The sequence below is a fragment of the Natrix helvetica genome (assembly GCF_964273705.1).
Source record: "Natrix helvetica genome assembly, chromosome: 1".
Lineage (NCBI taxonomy): Eukaryota > Metazoa > Chordata > Lepidosauria > Squamata > Natricidae > Natrix > Natrix helvetica.
Window position 1 is genome coordinate 164,696,120 of NC_138548.1, and position 18,885 is coordinate 164,715,004.

Consider the following 18,885-nt stretch of genomic DNA (forward strand, 5'->3'; position numbering starts at 1 on the left):
AGAAGGAAGACAAACCAAAAGATATTCAATTCAGCCATTTTCAGCCAAAACACAGCATTTTAAAAGGTAACTATTGCTCTCTTTTTTTTTTAGTTTTTAATGACTTCCATTTTCCCCTTCCTTTCTGTTTTCTAGCTGGAACTGATTTACCATACGTTTGGGCGGCACAATTTTAAAAAGACAACTGCCAATCTGGATTTATTTTTACGGAGATTTAATGAAATCCAGTTCTGGGTTGTGACAGAGATTTGTCTTTGCTCCCAACTCAGCAAGCGCGTTCAACTCCTGAAGAAATTTATTAAAATAGCAGCCCAGTGAGTATAGTCCAACTCCAATAGATTGCAGTAGGCCTGGTAACTCTCTCACAATGATGACAGTAGAGCCTTCACCATAGAAAGGACATCAAAGCACAATAAATTTGGCAAGCATGGATTATTTTTCTTTTGTATGAAGCTATTAAGCTAAATCTACTTGAGGGAAAATGTCTTCCTGTGTCTATGTTAACCTATGAACTGGTTTGAGGTTAGGATGGATTTGCCCAGAACATTAATTATTACACAAATGTTTTACACAACTCTGTGCTTCAATTTTATTTATCTAAATGTTCTAGAACACTGTTCTCAACCTTGTATCTTTTAGATCAGGGGTGTCAAACTCGTGGCTGGATGTGTCACACACTGGTCACACCCACCCCCGGTTTACCAAAGGGGGGGGGAGTCACAATACATCATGTGACCATAATGTGATGCGGCGAGTTTGATACCCGTTTCTAGATGAATTGGACTACAAATCTCATTATCCATAGCTAACAATTCAAGGGACTTGGATTGATGATCAGTGGGAGAACACATCTGGAGATATTAAGATGAGGAAGGTTGCAGTGATACAGTGTTTCTCAACCTTTGCAACTTTAAGATGTGTGGACCAACTCCCAGAATTTGTCAGGCTGTATACATAGAAATGGAAGCCTGGGAGTTGAAGTCTTAAAGTTGGAAAGATTGAGAACAATTGCACTAGTCATTAGCTTGGCCTTAATTATCTTAATAATTTGGGATGGAATGTGTATAGTGGCACATGTCCTTTTAAATTTAAATTAACAGTGGTTTAAGTAAATCACAAAAGGCAAGTTTCTAAATTCTCAATTGGACGTTAGTTTCATTGGTTCATGTGTTCCTAATGATCGTAACTGTGGCAGGCCGGCTCTCAATTCTGTTCAAATCTGTACATAATGAATACATATCCAACATGCCAGAGGGTGTCTTTAGTCCTTCTCAGCTCGGAGAGCTAAAACACAATAGAAACAAAATATATAATAATTTTTTACTGTATACATCTTGATTTTTTTTTGATTTTTTTCTCTATTATATCCAGTAGAGGGCAGTAGAGTATACAGAAAAGAAGAAAAGTGAATTCCTTTTCTTAAAAATTTGCGCAAAAAAGGAGAAAATGTTATACAACTGAACCGTTTGTACAACTTCCATCTGCTGATATATCTGTGTGGTTTTAATAAGAAAAAATAATAGAAAATACATTATTATTATTATTATTATTATTATTATTATTATTATTATTATTATTATTATTATTATTATTATTCATCAACAGAATTGTATCACAGCGGCCAGTTGTTTCGCCAGATTTGGCATTAATTACTAGTCGGGCCCCACCCAGGGGCCTAGGACGTCGTAACATATTTTCGTAATATGTGTGCGGATCCAAGCAGTGCGGCCTTTTGCATTTGACTGATGGTGATTTTCTCAATTTTTAACTGTTTTAAATGTAATTCCAGTGCTTTTGGAATAGCACCCAGTGTGCCGATTACCACTGGAATTACCACTGCTGGTTTGTGCCATAATCATTGAATTTCGATTTTTAAGCCCTGGTATTTCGCGATTTTTTCATATTCCTTCTCGGCGACCCTGCTATCACCTGGTATTGCGATGTCTATGATTGTAACCTTATTTTTCTCAACCAGTGTGATGTCTGGTGTATTATGCGCCAGTATTTTATCTGTTTGTATGCAAAAATCCCACAATATCTTGACCATCTGACCCTCGACGACTTTTTCAGGCTTATGTTCCCACCAGTTTGTTGCTGTTTTAATATTATAATTTTTGCACAAATTCCAGTGGATCATTTGTGCCACTGAATTGTGCTGCATTTTATAGTCAGTCTGCGTGTTTTTTTTTCAGCAGCTGAGTATGTGGTCAACAGTTTCATCAGCCTCTTTGCAGAGTCTACATTTGGCATCATCAGAGGATTTTTCGATTTTGGCCTTAATGGCATTTGTGCGGATAGCTTGTTTTTGCCCAGCCAGGATTAGTGACTCTGTTTCTTTCTTTAATGTACCTGCTGTTAACCATAACCAAGTTTTTTCACTGTCCACTTTATCTTTTATGTTTTCCAGAAATTGGCCATGCAATGCTTTGTTCTGCCAACTCTCCATTCTTAATTTTTATCACATTATTATTATTATTATTATTATTATTATTATTATTATTATTATTATTATGAGCTATAGTTAATCTATCAGTGTTGGTGTCTTGGAATTCAACTTTCTGTTTGCTTCTATGTTTTTTTAAAAATATGTTTGCCTTGGCAAATTGAGTAGCTCAAATGCTCTGCCCCCAGAAGTTCCTGCACTCACAAAAGCATGCCTAGAGTTCTGAGTCAGCTCCTAGGTTCTTTCACAGGGTGGGATGAAGGGAAAGACAAGGCCAAAGTTGATCGGCTGCCATTTCAGCCTCTCTCCTACCTAAATGTGGGGAGACATAGCCGTAGGTTCTTCTTCACCTCCATTTCAGCTTCTCCAGTCTGAGATTATACCACACAGGCAAGCCGATTTGGCTCAATCTAGGTGTCTAAATGCCCTGACCAGATGGCTCTTTTGTAAATTGCACAGCTGTAAGATTGTCTTATTTCATAAAGCATGGTAATATATTCAAGACCCTCACCATTTGCTCATTAGGTTGACTAGGTACACTGGCAAGCCCCTTCTCTTTTCTCATTTAGGCCTGCATTGTTCATATTCAAATTGTAAAGGTTATTTTTTTTACTACGCGTTTGATGTAGTAAATGTAATCTCTTAAGTTTAGAGGAGCAGTGGTGTCCTATATAAGCGATAAGCGGCAAGTAAAATACAGGCTTGTGCACTTCGGGATGTTAAGAAGAATCCTGCAGGATTAGACTCAAAGCCAAAGGAATCCAGCATCTAATGTGCGAACAAGATGCCTCAGGGAAGTGACATCCTGACCCATTGTGCTAAATGCACTCCAACAATGCTAAGGCGGCTGCAGTGAAGATGAGGAGAGAGAACAGGAAATCCACTCTGGGAATCTGTTTGTTCTCTGACTAGGTCAGGGATCGGCAACCTTAAACACTCAGAGAGCCTCTTGGATCTGTTTCCCACAAAGAAAATACCGGGAGCCACAAAACCTACCGGGGGGCTGAAAAGCTCAATAAATCATGTGCTGGCGGGTGTTGCACATTGGCGGTTGTGGCACATATTTTGAGCGACAGGGAGCCGCAGCAGAGGGATGAAAGAGCCACATGCGTCTCCGGAGGATGTCATGTTGCCGAACCCTAGCCTAAGTGCTTAAACATTGAGAGAAAGGAGCTTGGGGTATGGGGTTTATCTTGGGAGTCCCCTGGCACAAACTGGAAGAGGTTGGAGGGAGATGGTATGATAGGTCTGCAGGTGGTTGAAGGTCCCGGAAGGAAGGCAACATCCTAGTGGTGAATTGTTTTTTTTTACTCCATTATTGGACTTCTCTAGATTTTTGAGGATGAAAATAGTAGTGGGACATCCCCTCTGGAGGCAAACTATTTTTATTTCCATACATAAACATTTTCCAAACTTGCCCAGATTTGGCAGCAAAGGTTCAAATGCTTGGGGAGGGTGGAGATTGGTTTTAAGCCAGAAAGGGGAATGTTTGACTCCCAAATCATCCTGCATCCATTTCTACCTTTATTAAAATGAAACAAAACAAAAATTGTGCTGCTAAACAACGTATACAACAAATTACCCATCCCAGTTCCGATGCAGGCAGGGAAAAATGAGCGCCATACCTAAAAAGTGAGGTTCATATTAGGTTATTGTCTAAAATATCCTTAATTGAAAACAGAACTTTTTTTTCCAAATGAGAATCTGTGTGATCGGTAGCTCTAGACTGAGTTTTTAATAATATAACAGAATGATCATTATTGACTGAAACAGAATGACTAAATCATCAGAATACAAATAAAAAAATGTGTCTGCATTGCTAGAACCTTTCTTCGTTCAGGATTTCTGGCTGTTTACTTTGAAGAACTTGCTTACACCAAAAGGTCTAATTTAAATTGTTATTTCCTGGCAATTCCAAATGGCCTTTGCTTCTGTGTAAATATCCTTGGAATTGCAACCTAATTTAATAAACTGCAATGACAACTATTTATTGTTGCAATAACAACAGTGCTTTATATTCTCAGACTGAGTTCAAGTATGTTTATGTATGTACATTATTAAGATAGATGTAGAAGAACCCAATCCAAAATCAAACACATTTGCAGAACAGAAGTAAGGCTCCCTATTATCTTTTTTCCATGTCAAATTCTTTCTTTTCTCAAATTGCGTTCTTTTCTTCCAGCTGCAAGGAATATAAAAACTTGAATTCTTTCCTTGCTTTGATTATGGGACTAAGCAACGTTGCAGTGAGTCGCCTCGCAATGACCTGGGAGGTGAGTGCAGTTTTACAAGGATTTGATTTCTTCATCTGTCTTGTGTGTTGCTGTTTCTTTAGAATAGCAAAGGAGACGAGGCTGGCAGGATAGGTACTTTATACTTATGGTGTTAGAGAGAAGGTACAGTAGGTTTGAGTTTGCTTGTGGATCTTTGGGTATTTTCAGTGGATCATTCAAGAGATCTAATTTTCAGTCCCACGTATCCAAATGAATGACATTTGTCATCATTGAGAGTGATTTTTCTGCAGATGCCTTTTGTATAAGGATCATCCTAACCATGAGTCCTGATGTTTCAGTAGGGAAAAATCAAAATCACTCCAGCCTATTCAGATCTCAAATCCAGTGACTTTTTCTGGGTTAGATGTTGGACTTTTTCTCCCACATAAATTGCCAGCCTTTGCTAAGCCCCTCAGTATCAAAAACAAATTTCCATGAGGCCAGGCAGAGGACTGTCCCTTATAAAAATAAATCTAACTTCCTTTCTAGGTGGGGCTGTTCCTGTTCTCTGCATATCTCTTTAGAAGTTAGTTCTAAAGTCCTCTCACGGAGCTTAATTAATCTTAGGCATTTATTTATAGCATGGCCAATTTACATGCTCCTGCTAACCTAGCAGCTTGAAAGTATGTAAATGCAAGTAGATAAATAGTTACCACTTTGGTGGGCAGGTGACAGTATGCTGTGTTTCTCCGTATGCTATGCGCTGTGCTGTGGTCTCAGGCTGGCCAGATGACCATGGAAATGTCTTCGGACAGCATTGGCTCAATTGGCTTAAAGGAACAGAGATGAATAGCGCCCCCAAAAGTCGGCTATGACTAGCAGAGTAAAACCTGCATGGATTCCTTTATCTACCTTTCCTTAACCCTTCATCCAGGGGTGGTATTCACTTACCTTCATTACTGGTTCACAAATATGAGCGCACATGCGCCAAGTGTCAAAAACGGAACCTTCCACGCATGCGCAGAGCGTCAAAAGCCAGACGTGATGACATCCAGCTGGGTGGGCGGAGCTTCCCACTGCCGCCACTACCGGTTCTCCCGAACCGGATAGAACCAGCTGAACTGCACCACTGCCTTCATCCCTCCTTGAGGATTACATTCTGGCAAGCATGAAAGTGTCAATGCCATTTAGTGGTAACTCGTCTTGTTTTCCTATGACTTCTTCCAAACTGTTTTCTTAATCGCAAGTAATCAACCAACAAGAGAAATAGCTAGAAAGCTGTTCAGTACTGTTCTGTCAGCATGGGGCGTGAGTGTGGGTGTGTTATATGGTGGTGGTGGTTGTTTTTTATTGCCTTTGAGCCAGTCTTGACTTCTGGTGACTGTCAGGACATGTCCCTGCCATTTTCTAGGGCTGAAAGATGATTCCAGGCCCAAAGTAAGCCTTCTGACTTAAGGCAGGATTAGCATTCTTACTCTCCTGATTGCTTGGCTGGCACTTTCATCCCATATTCCAAATTACTGTAGAACTTATTATTGGAAAGTGACACCATTTAGGTAGTAACATAAAGCTGAGTATTACGTGAGTTAGGCTTGCACTCTGCAGCATCTCTAGGAACCAGGTGCAACCATGTGGCAAACAGTAGGCCGGTAAACGTTGCAAAGAAGATCTGTGAAACGATGTTGCTAGATTATTGTACGTGGGGATGGGGTTAAAAATGGGAGTGACAAGAACGTGGAAAAGAGGCTCTTTCCTTACAAGGCTGATGGGAAAATCCAGACTGGAATTTAATTTCCTTTGCGGCTGTTTAACTTCTGTGAACTTAGGAGCAAAGCGCTCTCCCATTTCCCAGGATATTTTGGGGTCTGCAACTAAATCTGCTCCAAGCTTCAGAGTTCTCTATTTATAATCTGGTTGCTAGGAAACTTGCTGTATTTTTCACTGCTGCTTTGTTGTAAACGAGCGGTGGAAGAACAAGATTTTCCGCCGTCTCAGTCTCTCAGACCTGTTAGAGAACTGGGAACAAGTCACTTTGCCCCTTCATGTGAAGAAGGGCGGAGTCACTCTGCTCACCTACAAATGGGCCTGGTGGAGGGCACGCTTCTGTGTCGGCATAGACAATATGAACCGGCAACTGAACTGTCCTCATGCTTTCAGAAAAATCAAGCAATCTATATTTGAAACAGGATTCCATGTTTTCTTTGTTTTTTACTTGGCAGAAACTTCCAAGCAAGTTCAAGAAGATCTATGCAGAGTTTGAAAGCTTAATGGTAAATGGCAATACAGATTTAATTCTATGCATGGCACATTCTGGATACATTTGATTTCCGGACTCGATTCTAAATCCCTCTACTTTCTACATTTGATGTGTCCTTGTGTGACTTTAAAGAATTTATGATCCCGTTAACAGTGCTGATAAAACAAGCATATATGACTAATAAATTACACTCTCAGGGAACCCGTTCTGAGAAAATGTCTGTCCTACTTACAGTCGATCTGGGAAATCTAAAAAACTTTTATCTTCTTTAGATATACCAACTTTAAATTTGTTCATGCACTATTTTTACAGAATCCTAGTTTTATAGCTTATGGAGATGAATCAGCAAATGCACAAAGAAGAATGGAAAAAAATCAGAGAATTAAGCATGTTACATTTTACCCCCACAGGGCCACTTTTGCTGCAGGTAGATGGTTAGCCTTTTTTTTTAAATTTAAAAAAACGTACTTCAGAATCTAATCCTTTTAAAAAAGGTGGCTGCAATTTACATCTATTTGAATTTGTCCAATACCTCTTTCTGTCTTTTGTTTTTTTAAGGACCCTTCAAGAAACCATAGAGCCTACAGACTGACAGTGGCTAAACTGGAACCCCCTATTATTCCCTTTATGCCTCTACTCATCAAAGGTAACGAGCTAAAGGGGAAAAAAGATGAATTTTAAAAATGAGATATTTTAAATTAGACATTTGATCCTGTCTCTGTAGTTTCCCAACTCATAAAGATGGAAAAATATCTTCATATATCTAAACATTAACTTATCTAGCAAATAGGGTTTATGAAAATATGTTAAACATTACTGTTTTTTTACAAGAAAATATTTCAAGTAGGTGTATTAGGGTCAAAAACATACACACACACACACACACACACACACACACACACACACACACACACACACACACATATATATATATATATATATATATATATATATATATATATATATATATATATATATATATATATATTGACCCTAATACATATATATATGCTGGTCCTATTGTATTCAGGTCTTTACCTGTGTAAGATTGTAAGAAAAGACCCAAATGCAACAGGACCAGCATACCTACACCCGTGAAAATTACGAAAATAGCCTGTGGCTGAGTGGCTAAGACTCCTGCCTAAGATATAATACAGCCCAGGTTCGAATCCCAGTAAGGGTATGGCTAGCTGATGAGAGCTAATTAGCTCGAAATAGATCTATACTAGTCTCCCTTTATTTATTTATCAGTACAAATACAACACAAATATAAAAAGGCAACATTAAAAATAAAAATATGGTTTTCTGCCTGCATGGTCTTCTGTGATAAGCCGAAGGACAGAAAGAGGGAGTAGTGACCTTCCTCCCATATTTAGGCATACCAGGGGTTGTAACACAAATACATACCTATTTCCCTGGCTCAACTGATAAGAAGGCGAGCCTGTGGCTGAGTGGCTAAGACTCCTGCCTAACAGCCCAGGTTCGAATCCCAGTAAGGGTATGGCTAGCTGATGAGAGCTAATTAGCTCGAAATAGATCTATACTAGTCTCCCTTTATTTATTTATCAGTACAAATACAACACACACACACACACACACACATATATGTGTATGTGTGTGTGTATGTATGTATGTATGTATGTATGTATGTATGTATGTATGTATGTATTTGTGTTACAACCCCTGGTATGCCTAATTACGCATATATGTTGTATTTGTGCTGATAAATAAATAAAGGGAGACTAGTATAGATCTATTTCAAGCTATTTAGCTCTCATCAGCTAGCCATACCCTTACTGGGATTCGAACCTGGGCGATATATATATATATATATTCCCTAAATTAAATTTCTGCTGTTTATATGGATTTTTTTATATTGCAGACATGACATTTACGTATGAAGGTAACAAGACCTTTATTGACAATCTGGTGAACTTTGAAAAAATGGTAGGTAATGTGTATTCCCAAAGCAAATGTTTTGATGAGTGACATCCTTATCGTGCTAAAATCAATGGAAAAATAATAGCTTTCATTTTGGAATGTGTTGCAAATAGAACTGGGTTTCTATTGCTGTTGAAAAAGAGCCTTAGCGGGCAGGCATTGGAGCAAGAAGCTGTCTGATGTTAAATTAATTCAAAGTTGCAAAAGATCCCATTGCCAAGAAAACTTTCTCATTATCAATCAACCAGTAATTTTAGTTCAATGGATCCAGAATAATGTCTTTTTGACACTTCATTTCCTCTTGCAGGTTAGCTTTATTCACTGAATGAAGCCGAGGCAATTTCCCTTCCATGATTAGGCATCACTCTTAATTTTCCTCTGTCACCAATTTGTGTCCAAGATTTAACCAGAGTGTTGTAGGTTCCATCTTTTTCAAAAGCAGCAAATATTCAAGGCTGTACCACTTCATAATGCTGATGACTAAAAAATTTTCCGATTACTGTTTTTTTTTCTTAATTCAAGACATAAAACACATTCTAGATCTCACTAAATGTTAATGAAGAATTTTTTGAAATTAGCCTATGTGGCAAATTCTGTGGGTAGAGAGTATTGCATAAAATAATTTTCATCTTCACTGTTATAGTCTGGAAAGATTCAGGCACAGGTTTACTGCATTGCTATTGTTGACCATGGTTAAATTTTATGCAATGTCTTGTAGCATTTCTTATATCAAAACCTGATGCCCTCTATTGTAGTGTGTCTTGTATCAAAGCCCTTGTCAGGGTTCCAAGTAACACCCCCAAAGAAAGAAGACTCAGAGGCTTCCGTTTCCTCAAAATTCCATTTTATTAAAGATGTCATATTGGCACATCTGGGAGAACCCAAATCTAAAAGTTTCCAGGTTTTCCCCACCCAAATGAAAGTTCAGGTCCCTGCCCAGCACCCACATGTACATCACACGGTCCAATCCAACACCATCCAAAACTGGAGATGCCTCCCAGTCACACCATCGCAGCTGCAGGGCAAGATGTCCTTGACTTTCTGAGAAATGAATATTATTTTGACTATATATCACCCATACCCCATATAATCCCCCCTCCCATTTTCCCACAGTAGAAAATATGGCAGGTCTGAAGGACCAATGTAAAAGATGGCTTCCAGGTTTGACAGCCCTGTGCGTTTTGTTACATCTGTGGTGTGTTTGTATATTGGGAGACTCTGCCGCACTTAAATCATAAGGTGGTTTTCCATTGATCAAATAATTAAATACTGTGAGCTTTCTTTGACTTAAAACCATACCTGTCAAAGGCAGACACTGCAGGAAGAATGATGCCATTTCAAGGCAGAGGAGAGGAGTTCTCTGTGTTGCGATTCTTGACAGATATGCGAAAGCAGACCAAGAAATCTTTTTGACCCAGTGGCAAAATAAATGCAGTTCAAATCTGTGCCACTTCCATGGGCTGGGTAATCCAGATATCCCTAGGCAGCAGCACAGATGAAAGGAGAGACGACATGTTTAGAAATGGCTGGAACAGTGATGGACACCTTGAGGTAACAGAAAAGGGGCACAAATTTATTTATTGATTTGATTTGTCAAACATGTACAAGATAACAGGTATAAGTATAAACATGGACATAAACAAAGGAAATGAGTACAAATAAATGGGGACAGTAGGACAAGGACTTTAGGCACGCTGGTGCACTTATGCACGCCCCCTTTACGGACCTCTTAGGAATGGGGTGAGGTCCACGGTAGACAGTTTGAGGTTGAAGCTGTGAGGGTTTGAGGATGTAACAACGGAGTCAGGTAGAGGATTCCAGGCGTTGACCACTCTGTTGCCGAAGTCATATTTTCTGCAGTTGAGTTTGGAGTGGTTTACCTTGGGTTTGTACCTATTGTTTGCCCTTGTATTATTGTGGTTGAAGCTGAAGTATGTTCTCCAAATTGTTCCCCAAATGTTCCCCAAATTGCTCTCAAGCTGACACGGTTTGTCTCAGTTCAGGGCTTCCCCCAAAATTGTGCTATACTCCTTTGCAGAAAACAGCCAGAAGCCATCCCAGGGCACTTTTTAGCGCAGAAATTCCTCCAACTGGCAATTCAGAACGGTGCCATTCTCCTATTTACTGGGGCCCTTCACCCTTGAGGTGTGAAATGAGGATTATCAAATGTGCGCATATTAGTCTTCAGGCTTTATGGATCTGAACAAAAGGAATTCACATACTGATCCTTATAGGGGGAAAAAGAAGAGGCAAGCATGCTTTCATTTTTGGAACATAAGAGATTATGCAAAAAGTGTGACTTAAACAGCAGTTTTTGTATGATATGTATGAATATTTATAACAATATTGGAGCCTGGTCCAGAAACGGATTTGCAGGTAATGTGGCTGGCTTGTTGCCATGATTCTGGGCTGTAGATTTGGACTGGAACAGTGGGTGGAGGGCTAGATGATTGGAGGGGGAAGCAAACCCAGAGTCACCATGGCTTTAATCTATCCGTTCTGTTTTAGAGGAATCTAGATCTTCAGTTTTCCCTCATACGACTTCCAAAAAACACTGCATAAAAGCTAATGAATGTTCAGTGGATATACAATGCTGTACTTGGCTGCTCTTTCAGAAATCCCTCCATTATTATTATCTTGTCCCTTATGTGCATGATATATCATAAGACCCATCACTTCAGTATAAATCAATACCAAGAACTACCCCTGCATCATCAAATTACTGTTTCAGAAACAGCCTTATAATTAAAATAGAGTTGAGAGGTACCGTTCTATTTGTTATGGTGTGCAATAGATGTGTGAATTCGGCTTTCTTAAAGTTAACCTTTGCTTGAGTTTCTTTACTGATAGGAAGGAATTATCAAACTTCTTCCTTGATATTAAGGATAACTCAACAGAGGAGGAAGGCAAGTGAAATGACAATACATTTAAATTCCACTTAAATGGATTTACCACAAGGGCGACTAAATCTGGATTTAACGCAATTTGCCTCCTATTAGATGCTATAAGAAGGTTGTTCATATGTTTACTTGAATTCAGCATAGTTTTCAGAACTGCTTTGGGCTAACATGGGAATAAGAAACCTGTTCAGTATTGAGATAAAGAAAGCATTTCACTGAAGGTATTCATGGAAGAATGCCCATTTTGCTTTGATAGCATAGGACAATTGATAGCGAACCTTTAAAGACACTGCGTGTACAAATTGCAACCCCAAACCCAATTATTTATCACAAAGTGCCAAAACAGCAATTTAACCTCCGGGAAAAGGAGGTGAGCGGGGCAACCAAGCGTAGAAATGGAGCGCTTGTCGCTTTGCTGAGGGGTCATTCTTAGCCATCAAATGTTTAGGACAGAGCAAAACCTTTTATTTTCATACCTATGAATTCCCAGAAACATTATCCTATCTATCATTATAGGGTAATGCTGGGTAAAATGGACTTGCTCTCGTCCAGGGGTCAGCAAACTGCGGCTCTGGAGCGGCATGTGGCTCTTTCCCCCCTCTGCTGTGGCTCCGTCACCAGTCAGCGCCACAATTTTGAGAGGAGCTTCCGGTGAGGGGGGTGGGGAGAAGCACAGTGTGCCAGGAAAAGACTCTATGGCAAGGGGACTGTTTTCCAGTTGTCTCCATAATTGAGAAGGCTTTTGGTTATGGCAGGTAGAGGAAAAAGTATGCCGTGCTAGGAGGAGACTCTGAACTTCCGGTCAGCTCCAAAATTGAATAGGGGGCTTCCGGTTAGGACCTTTGTGGCTCCCGGTGTTTTCTTTTCTGTGGGAAACAGATCCAAATGGCTCTTTGAGTGTTTAAGTTTGCCGACCCCTGCTGTGGTCCATCCAAAGGATTTTAAAAATATTCCTAGAAATAGATTTTGATCAGCATTCTGCATTCTAATTTGAATTTAGAATGAAGAGAACACAGAAGAAGAGGATATTGCATACTGTATATATGCATTCAAGAATGATGGACCCATTAAGAGAATTGCACATAAAGAACTGAACCAATTAGAGAAAGCTTAGGTTAATGATATCTGCCCTGAATAATATCTTCCTTATCAAGGAAAGTTCCCAGACATTTGGAGCTGGTGATGGGTACACGGACTTTTGAAAAGCCCGTAGTACGTGCTTTTCAAAATAGTTACCTTGGGAAATTGGACTCATTTCAAAATTGTTATATCAGAAGACAAGATACGAAATGGCTTTGTACATGCTTATTGTCCCCCACATTTCTTATTGTTTATCCCTAGTTTAATCTTTGGGATTTTTCTTTTGGGTAGGTATCAAGTGGAGCAAAGAGGGTGATAGATATCAGTGGAAATGTCCACAAACACATTGGTGCCAATGAGCTCCAGTTTAGGAATCCAGGATGTCATAGAATTGATGCTTAATTTTTCTTCCTTTGGTGACTTTCCCCCCTCTATTTTCAGCGCATGATTTCAAATACTATTAAGACAGTGAGATTTTGTCGGAGCCTGCCTTTCAGTAAGTATTGCAATACTTCTGTTGTCATAATGACAATTTTTCATCAGTGTATAGTGTCATAGATTGGAAACAATGAGTAAAAACTAGAAGTCGAATCAAATGTTACAGAAATCAGCTTTTCTAGATTTTTAGAAGAGAAAGGAAGGTAGCTTTCAAATTATGGGGCTCATTTTGTCAGATCATAAATATTATCTCTGCTAATAAAATAATAAGAAGGCATAATTCTCCAGTATCAGTCAAAATAATGTTAAATGTGTAAATTTTTATTGCAATTTTAAGATAAAGTAACTCACTGCCTTGAGCCTCAGTGGAAATATAAGTCTGATAAATAGTAACTTATAGGTAGTCCTCAATTTAAGGCCGCAGTTGAAACCAGGATTTCTGTACTTAAGTGAGACATTTGTTAAGTAAGTTTTGCCCTAATTTACGAGCTTTCTTGCAACAGTTGTTAGATGAATCACAGCAGTTGATAGGTTAGTAACCCAGTTGTTAAGTGAATCTGGCTTCCCCATTGACTTTGCTTGTCAGAAGATCACAAAAAGTGATCACACAGCCTCGTGACACAGCAATGGTCATAAATGTGAACTAGTTGCCAATCATCTGAATTTTGGTCACATGATTCCTGCTGCAAAGCAGGGGTGTGCTTCAAAATTTTTAGCAAGGGGTTCTCTGCCCAGTTGCTGGGTGGGTGTGGCCATGGTGGGCGTGGCCTAGTCGGCTTCCTGCACCATGATGGGGGCTGTTTTTGCCCCCCCTGGCCTCCAGGGGCCTTCCTTGAGCCTCCGGGAGGATGAAAACGGCCTCCCCAGGCTCTGGAAACCCTCTGGAGGCCAAAAACTTCCCAAACCTCCGGTAGGCCCGTTTTTCGCTCTCCCTGAGCTTCCGCGCGTGCCTTGCACTTACCTGCATCCAAAACGGGCCACGTGGGGACTCCTGGGAGGGGAGGGGTGGGCGGGGCCAGTCAGGAGTGGGATTTGGGGGTTCTCCGAAGTGCACAGAATTTTAGCGAGAGGTTCTCCCGAATCCCTGCGAACCCCCAGCAGCCCACCCCTGCTGCAAAGGTCGTAAGTGTGAAAAACAGTCATAAGTCACATTTTTCAGTGCCGTTGTAACTTTGAGCGGTCCCTAGATGAATGGTTGGAAGTCAAGGACTACCTGTAGTAAATGGCTTACGTTTGACTTTGACTAAGCATACCAATAGCTCTTCGTTCCTGTTTCATCAGGTCCTGATGCATCTCAAGCAAATAAGAACCATCAGGATCTCCGGGGTTATGTCCGTCAATTAAATGTGATTGATAACCAGAGGACTTTATCGCAGATGTCACACCGTCTTGAGCCACGGCGTACTTAAGCACCGGGGATTATACTCTCCCTCTTTCTTCAACATAAGGTCCTTCCTAAGAACAATCCCTCTTTTTGCTACTGCACTGCCACCGCAGAGAGAAGCAACAATGAATTCTTCTACCGTAAGATCTTTGGTCATTCATGCACAATGTTCCTACCACCCAGGAAACTGCAGAGGTGTTTGGCTGATGAAGAGGACATGATCTGTAGCCGAGAGGTTGCCAAGATTGTAGACTCTACATTCATGTAAAAAGTTTTGTACATAATGGAAGTCTTTATTTAAAAATGGAGAGAATTCCAAAAGCTGGTGAGATGAGTATTTAAGAAAAAAAAAAAAGTATGGACGGGTTCCTTGGCTAAGAGAAGAAATTAAATGTCTGGTCCACTACAAAATTAAATTCCCTATGGATTTGCATGCTCAGCTTACATGGTTTCAGTAGCAAAAATCATTAGTAGCAGGAAAAACATACAGTTAACATCCTATACCATGTTTTCAGTTTCAGAGAATAGTTAAAAGCCTTTTTTTCCCTGCAAGAGAAATATATTTTTTAAAAGTCAACTCTAACCACATTTGCCTTACAGCAGTTGAGCATTATGGCCACTTCAGAAGCCCTAAGATTGGCTGAGTCCTTAATATGTTGGTATCTATCATGTAGATTTCACTATGGGTTTTTTTGTGTGTGTTCTTTTTAATTGCCAATCAGGATTTTACCCATTGTCAGAACCAAAGTAATGTGGTTTTGAAAAACAGAATTGAAAGCAGGTGGGAAGATACACATTCGAAAAGAGCACAATCTGCACAATTGTTCAAGGTAATATTTTTCCTGGATAGGGGAAATCTTTAATCTCAGCTGCACTGTTGGCTGATTTAAGTGGAATTTCTAGACTAAACTTTACAAAAAGAAAAATCTTCTAATTTTCAGGAATCATGTTGCACTTTTCAACAGGCAGTATATGCAAGTGTTAACTTATTTCTTTATGTGTCAGGCATTGTCCCGTTAAAAAAATAATTTTATCTATTTTGTTTAGCATGTAATTGAAGTACAGGTTTCTGTTTATATTTGGTCTGTATTTCATGCTAAAAGGAGATGGTTTATGATTTATGTAAATAAAATGCACTAATTAAATATAATTGCCAAATAAAATACGTTCCTTGTTCATTTAAAAAGGGGACACACGGCACTTTTGTCTTAATCCTTTTTAATTTGTTGTCATAGGTATTATCTTTTGCCATTGGACTTTGCTATTAGTAGTAAGTACTTTCACTGACCCCAAAATTCAGGCTTCAGCCGTTACTGTAGAAAATAACTGGTTTTCATTTAGTTTATATCATGGGCTGCCCAGTTCACTTAAAATACAAATCTAAAGAAAGATTCAAGGTTCTCACTTGAGACACAAATGACCAGGCTCAAATTATAATATTTCAGACACATTATGCAATGTGGACAGGAGCTCTCTGGAGGAGGCTCTGATTCTGAGAAAGGTAGAAGGAAACAGAAGAAGACTGGTAGCAAGGTGGGTGGAGTCAGTTATAGTGGGAGTGACTCAGAGGTGGTATTCAGCAGGTTCTGACCAGTTCTGGAGAACCAGTAGCGGAAATTTTGAGTAGTTCAGAGAACTGGTAAATACTGCCTCTGACTGGCCCCGCCCCCATCTATTCTCTGCCTCCCGAGTCCCAGCTGATCGGGAGGGAATGGGAATTTTGCAGTAACCTTCCCCTGGAGTGGGGAGGGAATGGAGATTTTACAGTATCCTTCTCCTGCCATGCCCACCAAGCCACGCCCACCAAGCCATGCCATGCCCACAGAACTGGTAGTAAAAAAAATTGAATCCCACCACTGCAGTGAATGCACCTTTGGAAAGACCAGGTTACAGATAGATCATAATGGAGAAAATCTATATGGTTGCTAGGAATTGACACTGATCTGATGGCACATAATCAATCAAAAAATTGAATAGAAAACTAGAAAGGGATGTCATTTTTTAAAAACATTGAACAAAATCAGGTGATATAGGCAAGAATTAGTAGGGCTTTTACTGAAAGACTGAACAAAGTTTGATTTCAGATAAACCGGTGCATCGTATTTTTTTAGACCAGATTTCTTTTATTAATGGTGTTCTTAAAAGAAAGGGGCAAACAACTTCCTTTCTTTCTTTTTTTTATGCCCAGTTAAGATCACATTTGCAGACAACTCCCTCCAGTTGGAATAAAATGTCAAGTTTGTTGGGGTTTCACCGTGCAAGCAGCATTTTTAGGGAATAGTTGAGAAGACAGATCTGGTGCATAATTTCCACCTATGGCAAGTCAGAACCATGGCTGAATAGAACCAGGTCATCTGTGGCTGCCCTTCGCAAGAAGAAATGCTCCGTTTGCATTTTACTCTTGAGAAAAAGAACTTGGGTTAAGAAAAATGTCACTTCACATTTCCCGGCAATCTCCGAGAATGCCTGTGTTCCCTCCTTAATGGTATTAATTGCTTTTGCATGAATAATCTAGGCGCACAGCTGGTGTACAGGAATTTATACATTATCAAACTAATACTGCTTTTGAAGCAGAGTATTTTCCTGCATGCTACTTAAGCTACCCCCCATTGTCTCGAGGGAGGTAGATGTTGATGATAAAATAAACAGCTCAAATTAACACTTATGACAATTGATATCCTCATTAGGTTTCATGTCAACATTCACTATTGAAGATGGGGACAATTTTCATCGCTTAAAGCAGATTTTAAGTGTGCTACTTGGCTTTTGAACAAAAAAAAGTGACATCAAGATCTTATTCAACATTAAAGAAATTCTGGTTAACAATAGAAAGTGGAGCAAATGACACAATATGCAAACAAGTGGAAATAAGGCAGTAAGGAATAATCAATCTGCAGGAGAAATGTAAGGATGCCGTTAAAGGCAGGATTTTTTTGGGGAGGGGGTGTCAGTCAAGACAAAGTTGTCCTTTTTAAATACTATCTTCCCATGACTATTTTCTGTATTTTCTACATACACCTCTGCCCAAAACAAATCCGTTGAAACAAAAAAGGTAGAATAACAGCAGTGAGTTCTAGTCCATGATGATGGTAGAGAAAGATTAAATCCATGATTACTCAGTAATTGGATGCTAAAGAGCTTGACTTCTCTCTTCCTTTTACTTTATATCCATATGAAGCTCTGGGGAAAGATCATAAGTGAAGAATCATTGATTTATATATTATATCCAGTTAAATATTCCCACCCTCGGCAGAACAGGTGATATAGTAAAGGTATTGACTTAGTGCAGGGGTGTCAAACTTGATTTCATTGAGGTATAGGAAGTTAGCACACACCCCTCTCCTAGAAAAATGAAATATCCTGGGAAATATTGAAAAGGCAGAATATTATATTTCCCTGGATCAGAAATAGAGAAACATGTTTTTAGACAGGAAACAGACTGACTCTTAATAGCCCCCACCTTTGTCAATGGGCCATTAGGAACCCTGAGCTAGTCTACTCTACATAACAAAGATAGGATTGGCCTTCTACAGAAACTCACCACAGGGCACCTGGGAAGAAGCAATGCTCAACCAAACTTGGATTCAAAGCACAACCTAAAGAGTTGCCCCTGCATGGCCCCATGGGAGTCTGACAACCAATCGGAATACAAGCTCCAGATCAAAGGTCAGAGAGGGCATAAAGCCAGGAAATTTCAGCATCTCGCTCTCTTTTCTTCTTCACCCAACATCCTGAAGCATGTGATCACATTTTCTGTTCAGGGCCTCAAACCATGTGGGTCCTGTCTACCATTGAAACCATCTTTCCAAGCAGCCTCCATGTTTCCAGTGTCTTTTTCCCCACTTGGAACTGAACCCAGAAGGACATTTCTTCCAACAGAAGGCTGCATCAGTGTTGTGTTTCACCTCAGGGAGCGGGATGGGGGTGGCCAACTATACGTCACTTGTGTCAGGGGTGCCTGTGGCGGCCCAAGAGCTCTGCCAGCGCAAATTCGCTGTTTCTAGGGTGGTCCTGTGGGTCAGATCTAAGCACCCTGGGGTGGGGGTGGATCCAGCCCCAGGGCCTTGAGTTTGATACCCATGACTTAGTGCCTAGAGCAGTTACAGTCTTGATAAGGAGGAATTGGTTTAGACTGAATCCTAGTGATAGAATGGGTGTGGGTACAGACATCATCCGACTTCAGAGATACACTGTTTCTGGTCCTGTTGGGGTTGGGCTTCCCTTGAAAA

At 39.9% G+C, this 18,885-nt stretch overlaps 1 protein-coding gene across 1 annotated transcript in view; it reads left to right on the forward strand.

The window, feature by feature from the left end:
• RAPGEF4 (Rap guanine nucleotide exchange factor 4) overlaps positions 1-15,813 on the forward strand; it is a 209,532-nt gene extending 193,719 nt beyond the window's left edge. The window contains exons 24-30 of the mRNA XM_081935427.1: positions 136-314; positions 4,626-4,716; positions 6,876-6,926; positions 7,472-7,559; positions 8,796-8,860; positions 13,276-13,330; positions 14,554-15,813. Coding sequence (XP_081791553.1) covers positions 136-314; positions 4,626-4,716; positions 6,876-6,926; positions 7,472-7,559; positions 8,796-8,860; positions 13,276-13,330; positions 14,554-14,681 — 657 coding nt within the window. The 3' untranslated portion in view covers positions 14,682-15,813. The remainder of the gene's footprint in view (positions 1-135; positions 315-4,625; positions 4,717-6,875; positions 6,927-7,471; positions 7,560-8,795; positions 8,861-13,275; positions 13,331-14,553) is intronic.
• Positions 15,814-18,885: the final 3,072 nt, after the last annotated feature.